Raw genomic sequence first — 27,028 nt, forward strand, 5'->3', positions numbered from 1 at the left:
GAGGGCCTGCTGTGGGGGATAAGGGCCTGCTGTGGGGGATGAGGGCCTGTTGTGAGAGATGAGGACCTGTTTCAGGAGATGAAGTCCTGCTGAGGGAGATGAAGGGCCTGCTGAGGGAGATGAGGGAGTCCTACTATCTGCAGTCCACGCACTGGAGACTCAGGACAGCCAATGTGTAGTGCCAGTGTGAAAGTCAGCAGGCTCAAAACTCAAGAGCTGGTGTTTCAGTTTGAGTCCAAAGGCAGGAAAAGGCCCACATCCCAGCTCAAGCAGTAAGCTTATTCAGCCTTTTTATTCTATTGGGGGTCCAACTGACTGGATGAGAGCCACACACCTAGCTGAAGGCAATCTGCTTTACTCAGTCTCCTGGTTCAAATGTTCAAATAATCTTATCCAGAACATCCTCATAGACATACCCAAAGTTAATGTTTGGCCAAATGTCTGGGCATCTCATAGTCCAATCAAGTTGCTACAAAAATTAACTCTCTTAGGGACCACCTAGGTGGTTTGAATAAAAGCTTCAAACCTGCATGGAAACCAGCCTACTAATTCTCAGAAGAGATTATTCCCCCACTACACTCAATGCCAAAAGTCAAAAAAATTTTCCTAAAAGAAACCACAGGATTAAGTGAGTATCTTCAGTTTACCCCTACACTGCTGGGAAATACCCTTGGGAGTTTCCTCTCAGGCTATTCACCTGAGGTGGGAGCGGGGCTTTGTCTCCTATCCCCCACACCCTGGGAGCCATTGAAACTAAAGGACAAGTTTGAAAAATACCCTCAAAGCAAGAAGCTAATTTCTCTGTTAACCTCTCTGTCCTCCCACTTTCACTTGACTTTCATGCTCTAGGTATTTGTGTGTGTATATATATTACATGTGATATATTACATATATTGCATATATATCACATGTAATCTATTATCTATTATATATTACATATATTATGTATTACATATTGTATATATTACATATAATATATATTACATATATTACATCTAATATATGTTGCATATATCACATATATATCGCATGTAATATATGCTACATATAATTATATATTACATATTATATATTGCATATGACTTATATTTTATATATAGTTTTTTTTGTGTGTGTGTGGCCAAGCACAGTGGCTCACACCTGTAATCCCAGCACTTTGGGAAGCCAAGGCAGGAGGATCACTTGAGACCAAGAGTTCAAGACCAGCCTGGGCAACATAGTGAAACCTCATCTCCACAAAAAATGTTTCAAAAACTAGCCATGTATGGTGGTGCATGCCTGTAGTCCTAGCTACTCAGAAGGCTGGGGCAGGAAGATCCCGTGAGCCCAGGAATTTGACTTTACAGTAAGCTAGCATCACTCCATTACAGTCCAGCCTGGGTGACACTGCAAGACACTGTATCAAATAAGTAAAATTTTTTTTGCGTCTCACGCAGCATTTTGACTGTTCAGTAAGGAGAGGTGGTCAGGAATTTTTCCATCATAACCCTGGCTCCCAATTCATGGCCTGGAAGGATGGAACATAGGGAGACTTAGAGGAAGCTCTCAACCCAAGGTGATGGTGGCTCAAAACCAGGTGAGAAAATTAGCTGGGCATGGTGGCGGGCACCTGTAATCCCAGCTACTGGGGGGCTGAGACAGGAGAATCGCTAGAACCCAGGAGGTGGAGGGTTGCAGTGAGCCAAGATCACGCCACTGCACTCCAGCCTGGGTGACTGACCGAGACTCTGTCTCAGAAAAAAGAAAAAAAAAAAAAAAAAAAAAAAACCTCAGTGAAAGCGCTAGCTGATGACCAGATTCTAGATTCTGAAGATGTTTTGAAAGCAGAGCCATCAGGACTTCCTAACAGATTGAACGTAGGTGTAAGGGATTAAAAGGAGTTAAGAATCACTGGAAGGTTTTTTAAAAGTCTGAGACACTAGAAAAACAGAATTGTAATCAACAGAGATTAGAATTTGGTGTGAGGGAAGATTAGGGGTTTAGTCTGAACACACTGAATGTGAACATTTATTAGATGTTCATGTGGAGATATCAAGTAGACAGTTCAATCTATGAGGCTAGAGCTTGGGACAGAGGTCTGGGTTGAAGACACAAATCTGGTAGAACCTGATCAATGTTTTGTGTTACTCAGACAAGTCAAATAGATGTAAGATGGAAATAACCGCCTATCTGCCTTTTTAGCATTGAAAACATGGTAGGAAGTGCAGTTTCCTGTGATCACAATACTAGTCTGCATTAACAGTTACGTAACATGTGGCCACCATCTCGATACACTCTGTTCTCATCGGCCATTTGCTAGAGTTCTATGCCAGTTCTGTGGCTGAAGAGGAATGTGAAGAATGTGGACAAAGCCTGGGAAAAAGCCAGCCATGTAGTTGAACAAAGGCAAGACAAACAAAATCTAGCAAAGGTTAAAGGAAACAAGACGATTTAGTCAGGGATGATTAATAGCAACTGGTCTCGTACTCTGAATCAGAGAAGTCTAGATACTTGAAAGTAACCTGCCACCTTTAGAGCAAGCAAACAAAAGAAAATGAGCTTTCACTGCAGCATGAGATTTTTTTTTTCAAGTCTTTTATCCCAAAAGCACGAGATATTTAGATTAGAAATAAAAGAGGAAAACTAGCACCTAGGTAACACCTACGACATTAGGTGTTGGCCTAAACACTATTGCATTTTAATATACATTAAGATCCTTGAGGTAGAAATTCTCATTTTATAGATCAGAAAAGCAGGATTCTAAAAGTTTAGGTAAGTTCACAAGCAGGAAAGCTGCAATTCAAATCTGGGTCGAATGAGTCCAAAGCTCATGTTCTTATTAAAATATATCAAATTTCTTAACAGAAATTGATAAAAGTAGGAACTGATTACTGAAAGGGATAATGAGATCTTTTTTTTCCTCGATCTTTTTTTTTTTTTTTAAATGAAGTTTCACTCTTGTTGCCCAGGCTAAAGTACAGTGGCATGATCTTGGCTCACTGCAACCTCCGCCTCCTGGGTTCAAATAATTCTCCTTTTCCTCGATCTTTTAAAAATTAGAAGAGATTCTTATCTGTCCAGTATATTTTCATAAACCAGATCTATCTAAAAGCAAAGGAATAGAGGAAGCCAGTTTTCAAATTATCTCTTAGTCCTAAGCAGTTATGATTCTAGATTCTGAAAACAGTCTAGATTCTGAAAACAGTCTAAATTCTGAGAACAGTCCCACTACCACCAGCACCACCACCAAGCACCAAGAACTATTTTTGTTCCTATTTTCCTATTCTATAGTAAACTGTATATTCACCTTCTAAAACACATATGAAATTCTATCATTTAAAATTTAAAGTAATCCCATACATAACTGAGGAGTCAAACATCCTAGGCTTAAACACATCTTGTTTTGTTTGACTTTAGAACAAATGATTCTAAAGTAAGACGACCTAGAAATAAATTTATGAGGGTTGGGCTGTGCTCACTGTGTTGAAAGAACCAGTAATTATCTTCACGGATAAGAAAGCCTGGGATGGCTGGGCATGGTGGCTCACGCCTATAATCCCAGCACTTTGGGAGGCTGAGGCGGGCAGATCACCTGAGGTCAGGAGTTCAAGACCAAAATGACCAACATGGAGAAACCGCTTCTCTACTAAAACTACAAAATTAGCCGGGCGTGGTGGTGTGTGCCTGTAATCCCAGCTACTCAGGAGGCTGAGGCAGGAGAATTGCTTGATCCCGGGAGGTGGAGGTTGTGGTGAGCAGAGATCACACCATTGCACTCCAGCCTGGGCAACAAGAGTGAAATTCTGTCTCAAAAAAAAAAAAAAGAAAGGAAAAGAAAGCCTGGGATGATGTCCCAGAAGCAAAAAAACTGCATTAACACAACTTAACAAACACCTCATATTATCCATAACCCAAAGCTTAAGCAGGAAAAGCCCACCTGAGTCAAAGAACACAATCTCTGATGAGTGGCAGGAACCTGGGTTGCTTGCCACAGACAGAGCTGCATAAATTCAGATTAAACTCATCACAATTTTCACTCAGCCCCAGAAACTTCCAGAGGACCAGAGCTAAAAGGGCCATTGAGAACATTTAGCCTCAACTCTTCTTTCTATGAGAAAATAGGATTACTGGCTGCAAATTAGGCTAAGTAGAGACGGGCATATTGTTTCAGGGCAACTGACTCAGAAGTCAAGCAAAGCCAGACCTAATGTCAACTAAACGTGAGAAGTCACCCAGCACTGGCCCGGCACAGTGGCTCACACCTGTAATCCCAGCACTCTGAGATGCCGAGGCGGGTGGATCACCTAAGGTCAGGAGTTTGAGACCAGCCTGGCCAACATGGTGAAACGCTGTCTCTACTAAAATTACAAAAATTAGTCAGGTGTAGTGGCAGGCACCTGTAGTTCCAGCTATTTGGGAGGCTGAGGCAGGAGAATCGCTTGAACCCAGGAGGCAGAAGTTGCAGTGAACCAAGATTGCGTCACTGCACTCCAGCCTGGGCAACAAGAGCAAAACTCCATCTCAAAAAAAATAAAGTAAAATTAGAAGTCATCCAGCACGAAGGCTTCCACCCAGGAGACTTGTCCTCCTGAGCAGCAGTCCTGTAGAATGGTTGGGAAACAGGGTCTGGAGCCAGGCGGTCGGGGTCTCAGATCCCAGCTCCACCACCCCCACCCCATAGCTATATAACCCTGGCGCCTTACTCACCTCTATGTGCCTCAGTTTCTTCATCTATGATACAGAAACAATACTTACCTTACAGGGTACTAAGAGACATAAATGTAACAAACATAATGCACTTAAAACCATGACTGGTACTCAAGAAGTACTAGGTATTCTTATTTAATTACCTCTCCCTGGCACCACCAGCATCCTCTCCCATAAACTGACAATGTCTGCTTGCTCATGGCCCATAACAGCCAGCCCGGATAGTTACCTTATAGGTCATGTCTAGGAACCACCTCTGATTCTATGATTCTTGAGAGGAAAAAGGCTGTCTGGTCAAGTATCCAACCCTGGTGGGTAAGTGTTATCAATGGAGTACAAGCATAGCCCCCTGGACCTGCCCTCAAACTATGGAAGGTCTAGGGCTTTACCCTACTTGCAAGCTAACAAGCTAGCATGCTAGAGTCTTACAGACGCTGGCAGAAGACACAAACTCTTGAGTCTGAGACCAAGAACTTGTTATAGCAACAGCCATAGCCAGAGCAGCAGCATTTATGCCAGTTTAAGATCCAATGCCACAAGGCCACACACATGCTGTGTGGCTGTCACAGGAGAGGAACCCCAAGCTCTGGCTGAACTTTGCCCTAGAGGGAAACATTATCTTTACTACATAGATATAAGCAAACGTACCCTTTTTGCTCTGGAAGGAAACTGCATCTCTGTCCTCTAAGGATATCTGCTATACACACATCCTTGAAAAGCTAGCCAGAAACAAAGGTCAGTTCCTCTGCTCTTAACACATGAAGAAACAGGACAGACCCTTGTGTCTCGACAATATCTAAATAAATGAAGATATACACTTGTGTTCATGGATTGTAAGTCTCAATATTGCTAAAGTGTCAATTCTCCCTCAAAATGAACTGTTGACTCAACACAATCCCAATAAAAAATTCCAAGAGGATTCTTTTCGGTAGCCAGTGACGAGCTAATTTTTAAATTCATATGGAAAGACCAAGGGCTTAAAAATAGCCAAAACAACCTTGAAAAAGAAGAACAAAGTTGGAGGATTTATACTACCTGACTTTAAGATTTATTATAAAGCTATCAAGATTTATTATAAAGCATGGTATTGGCATAATGATCCAAAAATAGATGACTGGAACACAACAGAATCCAAAATGACCTTCACATGTATGGTCAACTGATTGTCAACAAGGTGCAAAGGCAATTTCCTGGAGAATAAAGTCTTCAAAACAAATGGTACTGGATCAACTAGATAGAAAACTTTATGCAAAAAACAAACCAAAAAGTAAAAATAAAAACAACAACAAAAAAACTCTCACACAAACAGATACCAATTCGAAAGGAATCATATAACTAAACGTGAAAAGCAAAACTATAAACTACTAGGAGAAAACACATTAGAAAGCCTTTGTGACACCAATCCAGGAAAAAATTTCTACAACAAAAGCAGGATTCTTCGAAGAAAAAGAATTACAAACTTCATTACAATTGAGATAGGTCTTCTGCTCTTCAGAAGATGCTCTTAAGAGAATGAAAGACAAGCCACTAGCTGGGAAACATTATTTTTCCAACACATTTGTCAAAGGACACAAACTGAAAACACAAATAACTCTCAATATTCAGTAGGAGTCTATGCAATGTTTTAAAAATCAGTAAAATATATGAACAGCTATCATCAAAGAAGTTACATGAATGGCAAAATATGAAAAGATGCTCAACATCATTAGTTATAACAAGCATACAAATTAAAACCAGAGTGAAGTACCATGGTGCCCCTACTGGAATGTCTCAAATGTAAGAGAATGACCACACACGAGCACACGGCTGCTGGGACCACACACGAGCACACTGCTGCTGGGACCACACACGAGCACACGGCTGCTGGGACCACACACGAGCACACTGCTGCTGGGACCACACACGAGCACACTGCTGCTGGGACCACACACGAGCACACTGCTGCCAGGACCACACTGCTGCCGGGACCACACACGAGCACACTGCTGCCGGGACCACACACGAGCACACGGCTGCCGGGACCACACACGAGCACACTGCTGCCGGGACCACACACGAGCACACTGCTGCCAGGACCACACTGCTGCCGGGACCACACACGAGCACACTGCTGCCGGGACCACACACGAGCACACTGCTGCCGGGACCACACACGAGCACACTGCTGCTGGGACCACACACGAGCACACTGCTGCTGGGACCACACACGAGCACACTGCTGCCAGGACCACACTGCTGCCGGGACCACACACGAGCACACTGCTGCCGGGACCACACACGAGCACACGGCTGCTGGGACCACACACGAGCACACTGCTGCCGGGACCACACACGAGCACACTGCTGCCAGGACCACACTGCTGCCGGGACCACACACGAGCACACTGCTGCCGGGACCACACACGAGCACACTGCTGCCGGGACCACACTGCTGCCGGGACCACACACGGGCACACTGCTGCCGGGACCACACACGAGCACACGGCTGCCGGGACCACACACGAGCACACGGCTGCTGGGACCACACACGAGCACACTGCTGCCGGGACCACACACGAGCACACTGCTGCCAGGACCACACTGCTGCCGGGACCACACACGAGCACACTGCTGCCGGGACCACACACGAGCACACTGCTGCCGGGACCACACTGCTGCCGGGACCACACACGAGCACACTGCTGCCAGGACCACACTGCTGCCGGGACCACACACGAGCACACTGCTGCCGGGACCACACACGAGCACACTGCTGCCGGGACCACACACGAGCACACTGCTGCTGGGACCACACACGAGCACACTGCTGCTGGGACCACACACGAGCACACTGCTGCCAGGACCACACTGCTGCCGGGACCACACACGAGCACACTGCTGCCGGGACCACACACGAGCACACTGCTGCCGGGACCACACACGAGCACACTGCTGCCGGGACCACACTGCTGCCGGGACCACACACGAGCACACTGCTGCCGGGACCACACTGCTGCCGGGACCACACACGGGCACACTGCTGCCGGGACCACACACGAGCACACGGCTGCCGGGACCACACACGAGCACACGGCTGCTGGGACCACACACGAGCACACTGCTGCCGGGACCACACACGAGCACACTGCTGCCAGGACCACACTGCTGCCGGGACCACACACGAGCACACTGCTGCCGGGACCACACTGCTGCCGGGACCACACACGGGCACACTGCTGCCGGGACCACACACGAGCACACGGCTGCCGGGACCACACACGAGCACACTGCTGCCGGGACCACACACGAGCACACTGCTGCCGGGACCACACACGAGCACACGGCTGCCGGGACCACACTGCTGCCGGGACCACACACGAGCACACTGCTGCCGGGACCACACACGAGCACACTGCTGCCGGGACCACACACGAGCACACTGCTGCCGGGACCACACACGAGCACAATGCTGCCGGGACCACACACGAGCACACGGCTGCCGGGGCCACACACGAGCACACGGCTGCCGGGGCCACACACGAGCACACGGCTGCCGGGGCCACACACGAGCACACGGCTGCCGGGGCCACACACGAGCACACGGCTGCCGGGGCCACACACGAGCACACTGCTGCTGGGGCCATACACGAGCACACTGCTGCTGGGACCATACACTAGCACACTGCTGCTGGGAACGTAAGATGGTACAAGCACTTTGGAAAAAAGGGTGGCAGTTTCATAAAAACTAACATGCACCTACCACATGTCCCAGAGATCCCACTTCTAGGGATTTACCCAAGAGAAACAAAAGCATATGCCCATGCAAAGACGTGTACAAGAATGCTCCCAGCAGCTTTATGAACAGTAGTCAAAAGCTGGAGACAACCCAAATGTCCATCACTAGCTGAATGAATACACCAATTGTGGTATATCCACAACATGGAATATTATTTAGCAATAAAAAGTAATGAACTATTAATAGACATATGGATGCATCTCAAAATAATTATGCTGAGTGAAAGAAGCTCGGCAAAAAAGAATACAAACTATGATTCCACTTACATAAAATCAGAGAAAATGAAAACTAACTACAGCGCAGAAAGGAGGCAAGTCACTCTCCGGAAGGCAGGGAGAGGAACAGGGAGGGGGGACCATGAAGGGGCACAAAGTGCCTTTGGAGGTCATGGGTTTGTGCATTACCTTGATTGTGATAATAATTTTACAGGCAGACATTTATATCAACACTTACCAATTGTTCACTTTAAATATATGCAACTTATTACATGTTGATTATACATCAATGAAGCTATTATTTTAAAAAAGCAATCACCACCAAATGGAACTGACACTAAAAATTAGAGGTTAATTTGAATTACGAAAAAATAAGGAAAATTAATTTATTTTTATACATGGGTCAAATGTATACTCATTAAACAACATACAGTGTTAAAAATTATGAAATTGGGACAGAACTTTAGGTTAGATTGGTAGTTAAGGGTGAAGAGGAAAGGTTGCAGTAAAGATAGCTTTTTAAAGAAATTTTAAAACACATACAAACTCTACATGTGTACTTCCCTTCAGAGCTGCGGAGTCTTTCCAATTTCTTTTTACCCAAATTATTTAACAATGGGTCTTCTCTTATCTGATAGAGCCACATACCCACATATAGCACCGTGCTGTTAACAGAGAATGGGATAGGCTGATGCTGTTTATCAGCTGTTTTATAAGACAATTTTTCTTTGTGTTGTAGGGACACCAGTAAATTATATCCAAATTGAAAGCAATACTTCAGAAACAGAACTAGAGTAAACCTAACATACCAAGGAAGTTTCTAAAATTTGACTTTTTTAAAAAGAAATAACATCTTATAATCAATCCTACTTTCTAATACTTTAAAATTTCCTTCAGCTACAGAAGAACAGGTATACAGTAGGCCCCTCTTATCTGCAGTTTCACTTTCCACAGTCTCAGTTAGCCACAGTCAACCAAGGTCTGGAAATACCAAATGGAAAAATCCAGAAATAAACAATTCTTAAGTTTTAAATTGCAAACCATTCTGCGTAGCATGATGAAATCTCATGCTGCCATCCCACTCCATCCCATCAGGGACATGAATCATCCCTTTGTCCAGCATATGCTATGCACCCTTTAGGTCACTCAGTAGCTATCTAGGTTATCAGGTCAACTGCTGTAGTACCACAGCACCAGTGTTCAAGTAACCCTCATTTTACTTAATAATGGCCCTAAAGCACAAGAGTAGCGGTGCTGGCTTATTATTATAATTGTTCTATTTTATTGTTGTTGATAATCTCTATTCCTAACTATAAATTAAACTTTATCATACAGATGTATGAATGTTTAAAAATATAGTATATATAGAGGGTTTGGTGCTCTCTCTGGTTTCAGGCATCTGCTAGGAAGCTTGGAACGTATCCGCCGTGGATAAGGGAGGACTACTGCATAAACCATACAAGCAGCTGTACAGATAACCACCCCGCTTACCACTCAAAAGCCACCACAGCAATGGGATGAATCCTGGACTCTCGCTGATGTATTTCAGGCCTTTCAAATTGATGCTTACATTGTACAGGGACATCAGCATCAGCCTGAAATGTAAAAGAAAAAGGTGTTGGAATGCTCCATCCACACTACATTTCACCCTAAACATATCTCCTAGTTAAGAGGAACTTAACGTATTTAGATATTCCCTCACATTTTAGATGTCCAATTCTACAATCTGGATAATGAGCATTGTAATATAACGTATGTGAAGTAATATCTGTCTATGTGAGGCTACAGGAAAATGGGAAACTTCAGCAATGATATCACATAATACCGCCTTTCATAGGCTCACATAATCAAGAGTCTCGAATGCAGAGAGGGTCCCACGGGAAACCTCACAAAACATATTTATTGATTCATCTCTTTTATGACCAATCCTGCATTAATATACAGGTTACTCTCAATTTGTAAGAGTACTGTACTCTCAAAGTTCAATTCAGGCCGGGTGCAGTGGCTCAAGCCTGTAATCCCAGCACTTTGGGAGGCCGAGACAGGCAGATCACGAGGTCAGGAGATCGAGACCATCCCGGCTAATGCGGTGAAACCCCGTCTCTACCAAAAAATACAAAAAACTAGCCGGGCGAGGTGGCGGGCGCCTGTAGTCCCAGCTACTTGGGAGGCTGAGGCAGGACAATGTCGTAAACCCGGGAGGCAGAGCTTGCAGTGAACTGAGATCCGGCCACTGCACTCCAGCCTGGGTGACAGGGCGAGACTCCGTCTCAAAAAAAAAAAAAAAAAGTTCAATTCAGCCATCTAAAACCTAATGACATACTTTCATTCAGTGAACATCACACGTGAGGTCCAGGTCGCCAGGTCAGGCCACAGGACTGCACAATCACAGTACAAGGAACGAAGAGTACTACAACCCAACCATCCCTCACAACCAACAGAGCAGTTTACTGAATAGGATAGGACTTTACAAGCTGTTTCAGGGTTGAACCATGGCTGGCAATGCAGAGTCTAGTGAAAGTCAGAAACTACAGGACTTCGGTTTCTGCAAACACTGCAAAATACAGAGAACCCAAACACTTTACACTGCAGAGCAATAAAAAGGCTAGACAAATATTTTTGCAAAGCCTTTGAAATAAAGAATGAGTTTGCAAGAAATGAAAGGAAAACACCTGTGATCAGGAACAAAGTAAGAGCACAAAATCTCAGAGGAAAGTGCAAAAGATGCTGCGATTCCAAAAGACTAGAGCTTCAGTTACAGTGGCTTCACGCAGAGGGACAGAGGGAAAAGCCTCAGAGAAACACGGGCATTCAGTTCACAGGCCCTGCAGAAGAAACCAGAAGAGAGGAAACTTTCAAGCTTAGCATGAATTCACATTTTTGGCAGGCCTCAAAATCCCCAGGCCAGTAATTTTAATATAAAACAGAGTGGGAAAGAAGCTCCCCCAGCTTCCTGGACATTAAAGGGAAGGATCCTCAACCTTGTCTTCAAATAATTCCCCCAAATACATACTAGCAAATGAGAGTTCATAACAAAAATCATAATATGACTCATGAGAAAAAGAAGGCCAGGTGAGTAACAGCCAGCACAAAGAACCAATGACAGGGCTAGAACCAAAAATTTTTCAGATACTAGAAGTATCAACTGCAGAATGGAAAACTGGTATGTTTAATGGGTGAAGATAATTTTAAAAGAAAGTAAAACTATAATCGAGAAGCTAGGATTACTATTAGGAATAACCAGCCAATTCAAAAGTAACAGCAGAATTTACAAAAAAGGAAAACAATAATTAAAATGTAAAACTCAAGGATAATTAGACACATGGAAAAGGAGAAATACTAAACAGAAAAACAGACCTTAAGAAACTACAGCAAGAAAGAAAAAACAGATGAAAGAGAGGCTACAGTACAAGGAGGCGAAGATGAAAAGTTCAACATTCTTCCAAACAGGGTCCACAAAGAAAGAACAGAAAGAATGAAGGAAAAAAATATTTCAAAAATATTTTCCAGAAATGAGTAAATATAAACCCTCAGATTCAGGAGGCGCAAATAAATCTCAAGAAAGATAAAAAATTGGCCGGGCGCGGTGGCTCAAGCCTGTAATCCCAGCACTTTGGGAGGCTGAGACGGGCGGATCACGAGGTCAGGAGATCGAGACCATCCTGGCTAATGCGGTGAAACCCCGTCTCTACTAAAAAATACAAAAAAACTAGCCGGGTGAGGTGGCGGGCGCCTGTAGTCCCAGCTACTCGGGAGGCTGAGGCAGGAGAATGGTGTAAACCCGGGAGGCAGAGCTTGCAGTGAGCTGAGATCCGGTCACCACACTCCAGCCCGGGCGACAGAGCGAGACTCCGTCTCAAAAAAAAAAAAAAAAAAGAAAGAAAGAAAGATAAAAAATAAATACAAATCTACACACATCACAACCAAACTTTAGAAAATTAAAGACATATTTTGTAAAGCAGCCAGAGAGAAAGGATATATTACCTATAAAAGAGTAATTACACCAAAAGCTAAGCTCTCTATATCTACCAAGTATAAAGAGAAAATAATAAACAGAATTGTAAACCCAGCAAAAAGACTTTCAACAAAAGAGGTAAAGTAAAAATACTGTCAAAGAAAATCTCAGACATTTTTAAACAAACAGATCTGAACTGGAAGAATTGGAAGGACAGACTTCGGAAAAAGGAAAATGACGTCAGAAGAATGTTCTGAGATACAAGGAGGGAGTAACTAAAGGGATGTGAGTGTACAGAAGTAAACACTGGGGGGTAAAAGCAGTCATTAAAATGTCTACTCTACGGGATTTTTGAAACTTTTCAACAGAGTTAGATACAGTCCATGAATCCATGTAATCCAGGATGTAAATATTAGAGCATTCTAAGATCTTTCTACTGTTTAGGTGAGAAAGAGATTAATTACTTTCACATATACCAAATGCATCAAATCATGCTTTAAAAAACGGGCTATCACTGAAAGACACAAGGGTAAACTTTCAAGACACTAGAAGAATAAAATGAACTCAGAACTTAGTGACTTTGAAAGAAAGATAACAGAGTAAGACCCTGTTGAAAGAAAGAATAAAAAAGGAACAAAAAGAGTAAGAAGAAGGGAGAGACAGAAGGAAGAAAGAGGGTGGGAGGAAGGGAAGGAGGAAGGAAGCAAGGGAGAAAGGGAAGGAGGGAAGGAAAGATAACGGAAAAATCATAATAAGAAGAAAAACAAAATATGACAGAATAAATCAATCCAATCACTTCATTAATCACAAATGTTAATGAACAAGCTATTCCTATTAAAAGGCATAGATTATAGATTGTTAAAGGAAAAACAAAATGCAACCATGGACTGTTTCACAGAAACACACCTGAAACAAAAGTCTCCAGAAAGGGGCCAGGAGTGGTGGCTCACATCTGTAATTCCAGCACTTTGGGAGGCCAGGGCGGGCACATCACTTGAGGCCAGGATTTCAAGACCACCCTGGCCAACGTGGCAAAACCCTGTCTCTACTAAAAATATGAAAAATAGCCAGATGTGGTGATGGGCACCTGTAGTCCCAACTACTAGGGAGGCTGAGGCAGGAGAATCTCTTGAATGCAGGAGGTGGAGGTTGTAATGAAGCGAGATGGCACCACTACATTCCAGCCTGGGCAACAGAGTGAGCCTCTAAAAAAAAAAAAGTTTGTGGAAAGTTGAAAGTAAAAGAATCGGAAAAGATATATCCAATACTAATGAAAAAAGAAGAAAGAGAAGGCTGAGGTAGCTATATTAACAGAAAAGAAAATAGACTAAGTGCAGTGACTCACGCTTATAATCCAACACTTTCAGAGGCTGAGGTGGGCAGATGGCTTGAGCTCAAGAGTTGGAGGCCAGCCTGGGCAACATGGCAAGACCCCGTCTCTGCAAAAAATATAAAAACAGCTGGGCATGATGGCACACCCCTGTGGTCCCAGCTACTGGAGCAGATGAGGTGGGAAGATCGCTTGAGCCCAGGCGGTCAAGGCTGCAATGAGCTGTGATAGTGCTGCTACACTCCAGCCTGGGTAACAGAGCAAGACCCTATCTCAAAAATAATAATTAAAAATAATATAATTTTAAAAGAAAGAAAAGTGGCCGGGCGCAGTGGCTCACGTCTGTAATCCCAGCACTTTGGGAGGCTGAGGTGGGCGGATCATGAGGTCAGGAGATTAAGATGATCCGGCCCAACATGGTGAAACCCCATCTCTACTACAAATACAAAAAATTAGCCGGGCGCGGTGGCGGGCGCCTGTCATCCCAGCTACTCGGGAGGCTGAGGCAGGAGAATGGCGTGAACCCGGGAAGCGGAGCTTGCAGTGAGCTGAGATCGCGCCACTGCACTCCAGCCTGGGTGACAGAGGGAGACTCTGTCTCAAAAAAAAACAAAAACAAAAACGAAAAAAGAAAATTAAAAGTACACTTCTATAAGAGTAAGTCAAAGAAATTATGAGGAAAATTGGGCAACTGAACAAGAATGAATATATACAAAAATAAAACTTGTGATGCTAGTGAAATACACACACACACACACACACACACAGCCTTAAATACTTATTCCAGAAAAAAATAGCTGCAGCAATGGCAGAATAACTTGCATTGGACTAACCGTCCCACTAATAAGAATCACAAATTCTGAACAAAATATAGGAACTATTTAAGGGGAATGGAAAGCAGCCAAAGGTAGGCAGAAAATGAGAAGTACCCCCTTGAAAGAAGAGGAGTGGCTCATGCCTGTAATCCCAGCACTTCGGGAGGCCAATATGGGAAGAACTGCTTGAGCCCAGGAATTCAAAACCAGCTTGGGCAACACAAAAAGATCCCATCTCTTCATTAAAAAACAAACAACAACAGAAAAAAGAAAACATTAGACAGGCACGGTGGCACATGCCTATAGTCTCAGCTACCCAGAAGGCTGAGGCAAGAGAACCACTTGAGCCTGGGGACGTCAAGGGCTGCAGGGTTGTGATGGTGCCAGCCACTGCACTCCAGCCTGAGTGACAGAGCAGGACCCTGTCCCCCCACCCCCCAAAAAAAAAAAAGAATTTTTTTTAGATAAAGAGGGCAAATACATTGAGGTTTAGGCAGGGCTACACAGCACCAGGCAGCCAGCCCTCAATCAGAAACCTGGGGATGCCCAGTTTCAGAAGTAAAACCACATAGTCCAGGGTCACCAGGGTGGAAAGAAAGGGAAAAAGATACCTAGAAAGGAGGGTTTCAGAACAAGGGAGCATTAAAGTGTGCACGAAAACCCTCCAAGGTTCTGGCCTCTAAATGACACAAGTGTAAGGCAGAGAAAGAGGGAGAGCTGCAAGGCAGAGGAATGAGGCACAGCTCTGCTGCAGACCATGTCCAGGGAGCCAGAGCTCAGGTATGAGTCAGGCAAAGCTGACGACCAGCTAGAATACACATACTTCTCTTCAACAGAGTCCAGAGCCTCCACAACCTACCTTCTGCCACCTCCACTACACATGCTATCAAATAAACACTGAACTAGCACTGCCGGCTAGGATGAGGAGAGTAAGCCACTTGCTTTGGGTGTAAATTTAAGGGAGTATCAACATGCCCAGTAGCCCATATTTTTTAACACTGTAATTCAATATTTTAAAAAATATATTTAAAAAGCCCTAATAAGCAAAACTTTAATGTTTTAGTTTTTTTTCCTACAGCTAAGGTCTCACTTTGTCACCCAGGCTGGAGTGCAGTGGCACAGTCATTGTTCGCTGCCACCTAGAATTCCTAGGCTCAAGCAATCCTCCTGCCTCAGCCTCCTGAGTAGCTGAGACTACAGGCACGTGCCACCATACCCAACTAATTTTTCAATTTTTTGTAGAGATGAGGTCTTGCCATCTTGCCAAGGCTGGTCTTGAATTCTTGGCCTCAGGCAATTTTCCCACGTCAGCCTCCCAAAGTGCTGGGATTACAGGCACAAGCCACTGTGCCCAGTCCAAAATTTTAAATAAAGATGGAACTGGTTAACAGTGCCATGCCAAGACATACTGGAGCCTAAGGCAAAAGGAAAAAATCATAACACTGACCAAGTTCATTGTTAAGGGACTAACTAAACATACTATGGTACATGTAACACATGCATGCCATAGAAAATTTCTATTATAGTTTTCTATTAAAATGTCTGGTTTCCCCACTAAATTTTGTCAAAAGCAAGCTCCCAGCCTTGTCTTTATCATCTCACAAACTAGTATAGTAAGACTGGATGCAATAAGGACTCAAATTTTTTACTGAAAAGTGAATCAACTCTCAGTGATTAAGATCAAAATAAATAAAAGCCAAGGTCTTCCTTCTCTCCCATGTGACCATAGGCACTTTCTTTTTCTGTTGTTGTTTTTTTTGAGACGGGGTCTCGCTCTGTGGCCAAGTGAGACAGACAGGCTGGAGTGCAGTGGTGCAATCTCGGCTCCCTGCAACCTCCGCCTCCCGGGTTCCAGCAATTCTCCTGCCTCGGCCTCGTGAGTAGCTGGGACTACAGGCCTGTGCCACCACACCTGGCTAATTTTTGTACTTTTTTTTTTTTTTTTAGTAGAGACAGGGTTTCACCATGTTGGCTAGGCTGGTCTCAAACTCCTGACCTCAGGTGACACGCCTGCCTTGGCTTCCCAAAGTACTGGGATTACAGGTGTGAGCCACCGTCCCTGGCTGACCATGGGCACTTTCAAAGTCCCTGGCAATGCTATGGAGCCAGAAAAGACAGAGCTATGCAAGCACCCTCCAGAGCAGGGTGCTCAGTTCTCAAAACAAGGTCCTCAGCATCCCAGCAGGCTACAAAATAAGCCACAATGAAAGTTCTTCCAAGTTTCACTGACAATTTTTACACGCATCCAAAAGCTACTCACTAGTAACCTGTTTAATGAGGTAGTAAGGGGTACTCAAATGTAGTGTTCATGAGGAAAATTTCGCACCTTAACTAGAATTTAGTGAGGTGTCAAATCCAGTGTTCCAAGAAGAGAAAACTTCCTGCTTCAGATCACAAACCCAGAGAGGCGGAATTCCTTCGAATTAAATATATTGCCCGTGGTTGCTTTCACACAGGCAGTAACAGCAGAACTGAGTCACTGCAACAGATATCATATGACCCCAAGAGCCTAAAATATTTTCTGTCTGACACTTTATGGAAAAAGTCTGCTGACCTCTGCCTTACAGCATGAAAATAAGATAAACCAATCTTCTGTATGTCTTAAAAAGCAAAGCTAGCATCTGGTAATAACTGTAATATAGGGCAACCTTCTGAAAAGATGGCCAGTTGAAATTCTTTGCTGACTGCCATTTAGATTTAAGGTGGCAAAAACAACTCCTAAGTTAGCAGAGGTCTTTACATTTTTATATTTGGTCAAAATCAGTTATCCTTAAGAAGCTAAAACGAAACACATACTTACAACAACCATGTCGCCACCTGAGACCTCACGTCACTGCCAAGATACATCTCACAGAAGACCAAAGACTTCTAGGTCACACTAGGTCACACAAGAGTTAGCAAAAAATAAACCCAAAAGATTCTGTGTCTTATGCAAGTGTTTTGTCTAATATAACATTTCTATTCCAACCAAAAATATCTGTAAATAGTGTATCAAGTTTCCAATTATCAAGTCTAAAGAGACTACCCATTCATTTTACTCTTCTAGTATTGAAATATTAAATGTCATTTCTTGGCCAGGTGCAGTGGCTCACGTCTGTAATCCCAGCACTCTGGGAGGCTGAGGCGGGCAGATCACTTGAGGTCAGGAGTTTGAGACCAGCCTGGCCAACATGGTGAAACCTCATCTCTACTAAAAGCACAAAAATTAGCTGGGCATGGTGGCACATTCCTGTAGTCCCAGCTACAGGAGGCTGAGGCAGGAGAATCACTTGAACTCGGGAGGCAGAGGTTGCAGTGAGCAAGATGGTACCACTGCACTATAGCCTGGGCAATGAAGTGAGACTCAGTCTCAAAAAAAAAAAAAGGAAGGAAGGAAGGAAGGAAGGAAGGAAGGAAGGAAGGAAGGAAGGAAGGAAGGAAGGAAGGAAGGAAGGAAGGAAGGAAGGAAGGAAGGAAGGAAGGAAGGAAGGAAGGAAGGAAGGAAAGAAAGAAAATGTTATTTCTCAAACTAGTGTACTAAGAGTTAGGCTTTTCCTTCCAATGACAAAAAAAAAAGTAGGAAAATTCTGCTTCCTACCGTAAACCTCAGCAAAAAGCCTGTTATAAATGGGGCTAATGGGCTCCAAAAGAGCAACTTCCCAGTCTCTGCAGTCTCAATCATCTCAGATCCATCTGACATTTAAAAGGACTGAAAAGATGGCTAAAATAAAAGTACTGGTGAACTCAAAACGCTACATAAGCAACACGAGTAACTCATCTTTGATAAAAAGCAAATTCTCTTTACCTAAATACACAAGGTCTCAGGGCTGAACAAGCTCAAGGTGTGAAAAGCAAGACAGCACTCCTCCACAGGCCAACACAACTGAGTCACTAAAGGTAAAAGTGACAACTTGACCACCTTATTCTTTATCTTGAGAGAAAATATAACTTGTAACCTACGAGTAACAGAATAAACACACCCAGTACTTCAAAACAAACTAGCAATAAAAATAAGCAAGAAAAAGGAGTATCTGTGAAGTTCACTGCCCAGAAACAAGCCAGTCAGTCATGGTAAACTGACCAAAATCTAAGAGCGCCAAATTAGCACCATAAAGTAATTCTACAGTACAGTAAGTAATAAAATTCCTACAAAAGACTGCATGTAATTTGAGAAAGCAACTGGCACAGCAATACTACATTTTTAGACCAAATTATTCTTGACAGAAACTTAAGAGGTCTACCAATTTTTTATTAGACAGAGTACAGTAACTAATGACCTAATAGACTTAGATTCTGTGCCTCTTTCCTCAGTCAAGTTAGAACCTAAAAACTTGTGGTCTATACCATGTCATCCTCAAATGTCTGTATGTTAATTCGTATATATTATGTTACAATGAAGACATACAAAAGGATATAAAGAATAATACAACACTCACCCCCCTGATTAAGAAAGAAACCTATAACCAGAGTTGAATTCCCTCTGTGAACGCCACCCAAAGGTGTGCTTCAGGGAGGGGTAACCACAGCTACGTCTGATATTTAAACTAGCCATGCACTGCTAATACTTTAGGAGCAGAATCATTTTTCTTTGTATGTCTGCATCAACAGCAGCATACTGCAGGCAACCTTCCACACCATGGCGAGATCCGTTTATGTTGATTTCTACAGTTCCAACCTATTTCCACTGATATATGCCAACTTTTTAATTAATCACAATTTATTTATCTATTCTCCAGCTTATAGACATTTAGGTAACTTCCTAGTTTGTGCTATTATAAACACCACTGCTATCACATTTTCTGTACAAGCATCCCGGTGTCCTATGGAAAACGTTCTCTGAAGTACACATGCAGACGGGGACTCTGTCCTCGGCATGTGCAGACGTAGCCTCCACAGACGCAGGCCAGCTGGCTCCACGTACCCTCCAGCAGCACATGGACAGGTGTAAGCTTCACTGTAGCTTCACGTCCAATCGGAAGCTTGTAATCATCAGACTGTGATCTTCTTCAATGAGAGGCACTGAAAAGGCATCTTATGGGTTATAATTTGCTTTCCACTGATTACTATGGAAAGCAAGAATCTTTCTCGTGTTTATGAAGCTGTTGCGTGTTTTATTCTGTAAATTTCCTGATTTTCTCTTTTGCCTATTTGTGTATTTGGTTATTTGCCTTTTCCTTATTGAAAAGGCCAAATAAGCAAATTACTTAGTTATACGAGCTTTTTTTAATGTACACAGAATGACCAAACTAGACAGGGTAAAACCCAAAAATGTCTTTCAGAAGAGCTGATGTTCACAGTACCATCTACCAATTTATAACTCAACAGAGACCAATTCAGTGGCGGGTAAGCACACTGTAGCTGAAAGCTGTACCACCTGGAAATAATACACATTAGTTCATAGGCCCCACATGACTTCCAGATATTGACTTTTGTTAATATCTGGAAATGATGAGGACTCTAAACTTAGGAATTTGAACGTTATCTAGATAGAGTTTGTCTTGAAAACATACTTCCTTCGTCAGAACAATTAATGGTAATGCAATGTCTTAAATTTATCTTACAAGATTCCTGATGATAACTTTCCTATCTAGAATTACTAAAGCTTTGACTGGAAACTGTTTAGAAACTCCATCATGTTTGAAGATTTCTTTTCAGCCAATACATATACGTGAAAAAGGGACTGGGCCACCAAAATGCACAGTAACACTCTGTAGAACTTTTAATAACAAACAAGGGAGAACCACACCCAGAAAGTGGCGATTTGCTCTCACTCATCATGTAACATTTACTGAGCATATTTCTCTGTCCTGGACTCGAGGCTCTCCAGAAGTTTACAGGAAATGGGAGACAGACAAACAAAGCAACCAGTGAACAAAGTGTCGTACAAGCTTTACAGCTTCCTCTCTACACTTAGTTCTAAAAGGCTGCTGTTGTCTTAAGACATTTTGTGGAAACACTTCTGGAAGCATCTTTGAAAAATACAATCTGCACTGTGACTATTTCGGAAGAATTCTTTGGAAAACAGGAGCTTGTGGGTGGCTCTGCCCTACAGACGCAGCCACACATCTACTCCACAGAGAGGCAGGACAATACCATCACCCTGATTTGCCCACAAAGGTGAGCTGGTTTTCCTGCAGAGCTCACAGCTGCTTCTGAAGTCAACTGCACAAAGAACCCAGAAACTTCTCACAAGCCATATTCTCACTGATGACATCCTACTGGTGACACCTGGCGAAGATGCTGGGCGAGGATAAACCAATAGTAACTTCGAGAAACAGGAACCGTATAGAGCCCAAACTCCGAGAGGCATTTCTGTAACCCTCCACCCTGTGCCTGGATGAGACAACCTTGCTGAGCCACTGTTGTCCCACACATGCCAAATACTCCCCGGCCCCTGACAGTGAAATGTACTATGTCAGTTACCTTGGCTTGGTAAAAGTAGAGGTGGTCTCATCATAGACACTGCACCCCAACTGCAAATCCAGGGAGAGTGTCATCCTGAGAACCAAGTGACCATTTAGGAATGTGGGTAGCTCCCGCCCTGGAGGCCTCTCTCCTCACTCCAGGTGAAGAACCACCTTAAACTCTGGGCCTTCCGCCATCCCCTTCAATAACACCTCCAGCAGGTCCGACCTGAGGAGCCACTAGCAAAGATGTGAAAAGGCCTTTCATGGCCTACTCAACAAGGACTGGTAAAATCACAGGCAGTATGGGCACTGAGGAAAAAAAATAACCTGGCCTCCATAAGGAAGTACAAAAAAAGGCAGGGAAACTTTAAAGGCTGGAGAAATCCACAAATCTAATATAAAAAATAAGAATAATTGCAGTTGCCCAAGTGTTACCAAGTATCAAGGGGAATGGAAACACCAGGGTCACGTGGCAGCAGTGGAGAAACAGCCACAGAAAGGAGACTGGGCCCTCCACATGCAGCTCAGTGCCAGGACAGCACTCAGGGCCCCCCGCAATCCAAGGTCCGGGCACAGCACAAATCCTGCCCACATCAGGCCCTGGGAGCACAAGCCTGGGTGACCAGTGGCCGGAGGTGAAGGAAATGGACTGAGGTGGTGATGATGTGGGACGCTCCTGACATGTGTCATCCCATGGCTGAATGACGAAGGAGAAATACACAGAGAAGAAACAGACAGGACCCCACCGGGGACAAGCCACCAGCTGACTGCACTGAACCGCCCCAGCCTTGGTGACAGAGCTCACCCTGCACACAGTTCTGTCAAGTGGTCATTTCCAGCAGACAGCTGAGAGGTTGATGGGAATGGGGAAAATAACCCGTGGGGTATGGCTGTCAAGACCGAAAAGCTGCGACCACTACAATAAACAGAATCCAGCCAGCCTGCTGGCAGCGCCAACCACCTTGAGGGGTCTCCAAGGCCAGCTGGCGTGTCTGGCCACCACATGCTGGAAGTTCCTAGATTTGGAGAGTAACAAACATGGCCTTCATTAAAAAGGTAGATGAACTAGCAACAGCTTGAACCCATATGGCTGGGGAGGCTATGCCACTGAAAGAACTCACAGAGGCCGAGTCGCAACAATGTCCCAGGTACAACCCTATGAGTGTTTGCCACAAAAGAGATGGACGTGTAGCCCAAGGGCAGAATCGAGTCTCATCCACCACTGACCTACAGGGCCCACAGGGATTTCAGGTAGAAGCAAAAGGAATACACCATGAGCCAGCTCTGCATTCTGGGAAAATGCAACATGTCATGATAAACCCAGGGTGGCTAGTGGTTTGAAAGGGCAGCCATGGCCTGGGAGACAAAAGGCTGAACAGCAGCCAGTGGAGCGGGAGTGCTAGAAATACTGGAGCAAGAGGTGACAGGCAACAGGGCACATCCCAGAGGAAGGCTCAATACAGAGGCAGGAAGATTACACACACACACCCCACAGCACACACTCCACACCACACCACACACACCAGTCACACACCCATCACACACACATCACACACACCACACCACACACACGTTACACACACCTGTCGCACACATCACACATACCACGCCACACACCAGTCACACACACCGGTCACACCACACACCACTCACATCACACACCACACACACAACACACCCACCACACACACACCACACAGTACGTGCACCTTACGTACACACCACACACACACACCACACCACACACACACCACCATAAACACACCACACATACCACACACACACATCATACGCCACACACCACACACACACCACACACAATCATACACCACACACACACCACCATAAACACACCACACATACCACACACACACACATCATACACCACACAATCATACAACACACACACACACCGCACACTGCACCACACACATACCACACCCCACACCATACACACACCCCACATACCACACACTGCACACACACACACCACACGCACATCTCTCACACCACACACACACCATACGCACACCACTCGCACAGTGTACCACACCACACACACTGCACACACACCACACACCGTACACACATCACACACACCACTCTACACACACATCACACACGACACACACATCACACCACATACCACACACATCACACACGCCACACACACCACACACCATACACCACACATACTACACATCACACACCACACATCACACACACACCACACACACACACCACACACACATCACACACACCACACACACACACACACACCACATACCACAGACCACACACACCACACACACACCAGCTGACTGCACTAACCGCCCCAGCCTTGGCTGACAGAGCCCACACCCACACCACACACCACACACACCACACACCCACATCACACACCACACACACATATCACACACCACAGATCACACACACACCACACACACCACACCCCACACACCATACACAACACACCAGCTGACTGCACCAACTGCCCCAGCCTTGACTGAGCCCACAAACACACATCACCCACCTAACACACACACCACACACCACACACACACCACACACACCCACATTCCCCACACACACCCCACGCACACTCCAACACACATACACCCCCACATATGCAGCCCACACACCCCCACACGCCACACACACACACACCACACACGCCCACACATATCCCCCCCCACACCTTCCACACACGCACATACCCCATACCCTCTACATATACATACACACCACAAACATCCCCCAACATACACATACCACACCCACATCTCCCCCTACACACAAAATACACACATCCCAATCCCCCATAGTCCCACATATACAGACACACCACAGTCACACACATCACATGACACCCACCTCCCCGACCATATATACACACACACCACACACATTCCCTCACACTCACACCATAAACATGCCCCAAACACATACACACAATACACACCAGACACCCCAAAAAACACCCACATACACATACACCACACACAAAATACATCCCAACCCCCCAACCCCCCCCACATACACACACCCACACCCACACCATACACACACACATCCAGGCCATATGTGCCTCTGACATGTAAAAGGAAAAAGCAAAAGTGAGTGGAATAAACAAGGGAGGGCCAAGCTGAGGTGGCCAAACTCACACCCTTGACTCTGTATGGCAGGAAGTAAAGCCGCCTGCTGGGACACCCACCTGCAGAGGAAGAGCAGAGCAGGGAGGCCGTGAGGGTCACACCCGAGGTCTGCCTCCACCACTGTGGAAATGAGTGGGAGATAAGTAAGGACATAGAGGAGGATCCCAGGGTGCTGGAAACCAGGAGAAATGACGAGAGTCCGTGCACACAGGAAAGCTTCTTCCCAAACCTCACTAAGCAGCCCCAGCTGTAGGAACAGAGAAGGAGGATGGCTGGGCTGGTCCAAGGTTGAAAGCATCAGGAAATGTGAGTGATGGACACTGGGGCTGGGTGAGCTAGTGGGAGGGGAGGCCATGGAGGCAATGGTGTCAGCAGGAGGAAGGAGGAGGAGCAGGAGATCTTGCAGTTTAGAGGGAACAATGGTAGGAAAAGGAGGCAAGGAGGAAAGGAGGTACTGCCTGAGTGCTACAGCAGTGTTTACCAGACAGTCCACCTGATGACCATGTGCAGGGTCTGGCCCAAGGCAGACTACTGCCACAGTGAAGGGCACAGCAAATCTTGGGAGCTGAGAAAGGCATGTGACCTTGAAATTAGATTGTTGAATGAATCACCCCTAAACATGTTCAAGTCATTCAAGATAGCGGGAAATGGGGAGGGGGACACCAACAAGCCAGTACTCGGTGAACAAGAGAAATACCTGGGTGGTCAGAAAAGTGCAGTGATGAGAAAGGCTGGATGTGAAGAGAGCCAACTGGTTGCTTGAATTTTCAAGGAGGAAAAATTTTTGTATGAGATTGGAAGAGAAAGAGCCTTCTAAAGAGCATTCTGGGACATTTCATTAAAAATAAAAATGGGCAGCTAGAAGAAACACATCCCCTAAGAACTGGAATAAGACAGAGATATCCACTCTTACCGCACCTATTCAACACAGAACTGAAGGCCGGGTGTGGTGGCTCGCACTCGTAGTCCCAGCACTTTTGGAAGAGCCAAGGAAGGCAGATCCCTTGAGCTCAGGAGTTCGAGACCAGCCTGCACAACATGGTGAAACCCTGTCTCTACAAAAAAATACAGAAATTAGTCAGGTGTGATGGCACACACCTGTAGTCCCAGCTACTCAGGATGCTCAAGCAGGAGAATCGCTTGAGATCAGGAGGTCGAGGCTGCAGTGAGTCGTGGTCATGCCACTGCACCACAGCCTGGGTAAAAGAGTGAGATCCTGTCTCAAAAAAAAAAGGTTCAAGCCGAGAGCCAAATCAAGAATACAATCCTATTTACAGCAGCCACACACACACACACACAAAAAAAACCTAGGAATACATCTAACCAAGGAGATGAAAGATCTCTTCAAGAAGAACTACAAAACACTGCTGAAAGAAGTATCATAGATGGCACAACTGGAAAAACATTCCATGTTCATGGACTGGAAGAATCAATATCATGAAAATGTCCATACTGCCCAAAGCAATCTACAGATTCAATGCTATTGCTATTAAATTGCCAACACCATTTTTCATAGAATTAGAATAAACTCTTCTAAAATTCTTATAGAACCAAAAAAGAGCCCAAATAGCCAAAGCAATCCTAAGAAATAAGAACAAAGCCAGAGCCATCACATTGCCCATCTTCAAACTATACTACCAGGCTATACTAACTAAAACAGCATGACATTGGTACAAAAATAAACACATAGACCAATGAAACACAATACAGAACCCAGAAATTAAAGCTGCACACCTACAGCCAATTGATCTTTGACAAAATTGACAAAAATAAGCAATGGGGAAAGGACTCCCTGTTCAATAAATGGTGCTGGGAAAAATGGCTAACCATATGCATACAAATGAAACTGGACCCCTACCTCTAACCACAGATAAAAATTAACTCAAGATGGACTAAGGACTTAAATGTAAGACCTCAAACTATAAAAGTCCTAGAACAAAATCTAGGAAATAGTCTTCTGGACATTGGGCTAGGCAAAGAATTTGACTAAGTCCTCAAAAGCAATTGCAACAAAACCAAAAATTGACAGTTGGGACCTAATTAAACTAAAGAACTTCTCCATAGCAAAAGAAACTATCAGCAGAGTAAACAGACAACCTACAGAATGGGAGAAAATATTCACAAACTATGGATCCAACAAAAGTCTAATATCCAGAATCTATAGGGAAGTTAAGTTAAACAAATCAACAAGAAAAAAACACATAACCTCATTAAAAAGCGGGAACAGAGCAAGAACAGACACTTCTTTTTTTTTTTTTTTTTTTTTGGAGACGGAGTCTCGCTCTGTCGCCCGGGCTGGAGTGCAGTGGCCAGATCTCAGCTCACTGCAAGCGCCGCCTCGGGTTCACGCCATTCTCCTGCCTCAGCCTCCCAAGTAGCTGGGACTACAGGCGCTGCCACCTCGCTAGTTTTTTGTATTTTTTAGTAGAGACGGGGTTTCACCGTGTTCGCCAGGATGGTCTCGATCTCCTGACCTTGTGATCCGCCCGTCTCGGCCTCCCAAAGTGCTGGCATTACAGGCTTGAGCCACCGCGCCCGGCCAAGAACAGACACTTCTTAGAAGAAGACATATAAGCAGCCAACAAAACAAGAAAAAAATGCCCAACATCACTAGTCATCAGGGAAATGCAAACCAAAACCACAATGAGATACCATCTCACAACAGTCAGAATGGCTCTTATTAGAAAGTCAAAAAACAACATGTTGGC

The 27,028-nt window shown here is 44.7% G+C and overlaps 1 protein-coding gene across 1 annotated transcript in view; it reads right to left on the reverse strand.

Moving 5' to 3' along the window:
• Positions 1–27,028, reverse strand: part of HSF2BP (heat shock transcription factor 2 binding protein) — a 126,588-nt gene that overhangs the window by 48,942 nt on the left and 50,618 nt on the right. Inside the window, exon 8 of the mRNA XM_030915213.1 lies at positions 10,168–10,271. Coding sequence (XP_030771073.1) covers positions 10,168–10,271 — 104 coding nt within the window. The remainder of the gene's footprint in view (positions 1–10,167; positions 10,272–27,028) is intronic.

The sequence above is a fragment of the Rhinopithecus roxellana genome, chromosome 13 (assembly GCF_007565055.1).
Source record: "Rhinopithecus roxellana isolate Shanxi Qingling chromosome 13, ASM756505v1, whole genome shotgun sequence".
Taxonomy (NCBI): Eukaryota; Metazoa; Chordata; class Mammalia; order Primates; family Cercopithecidae; genus Rhinopithecus; species Rhinopithecus roxellana.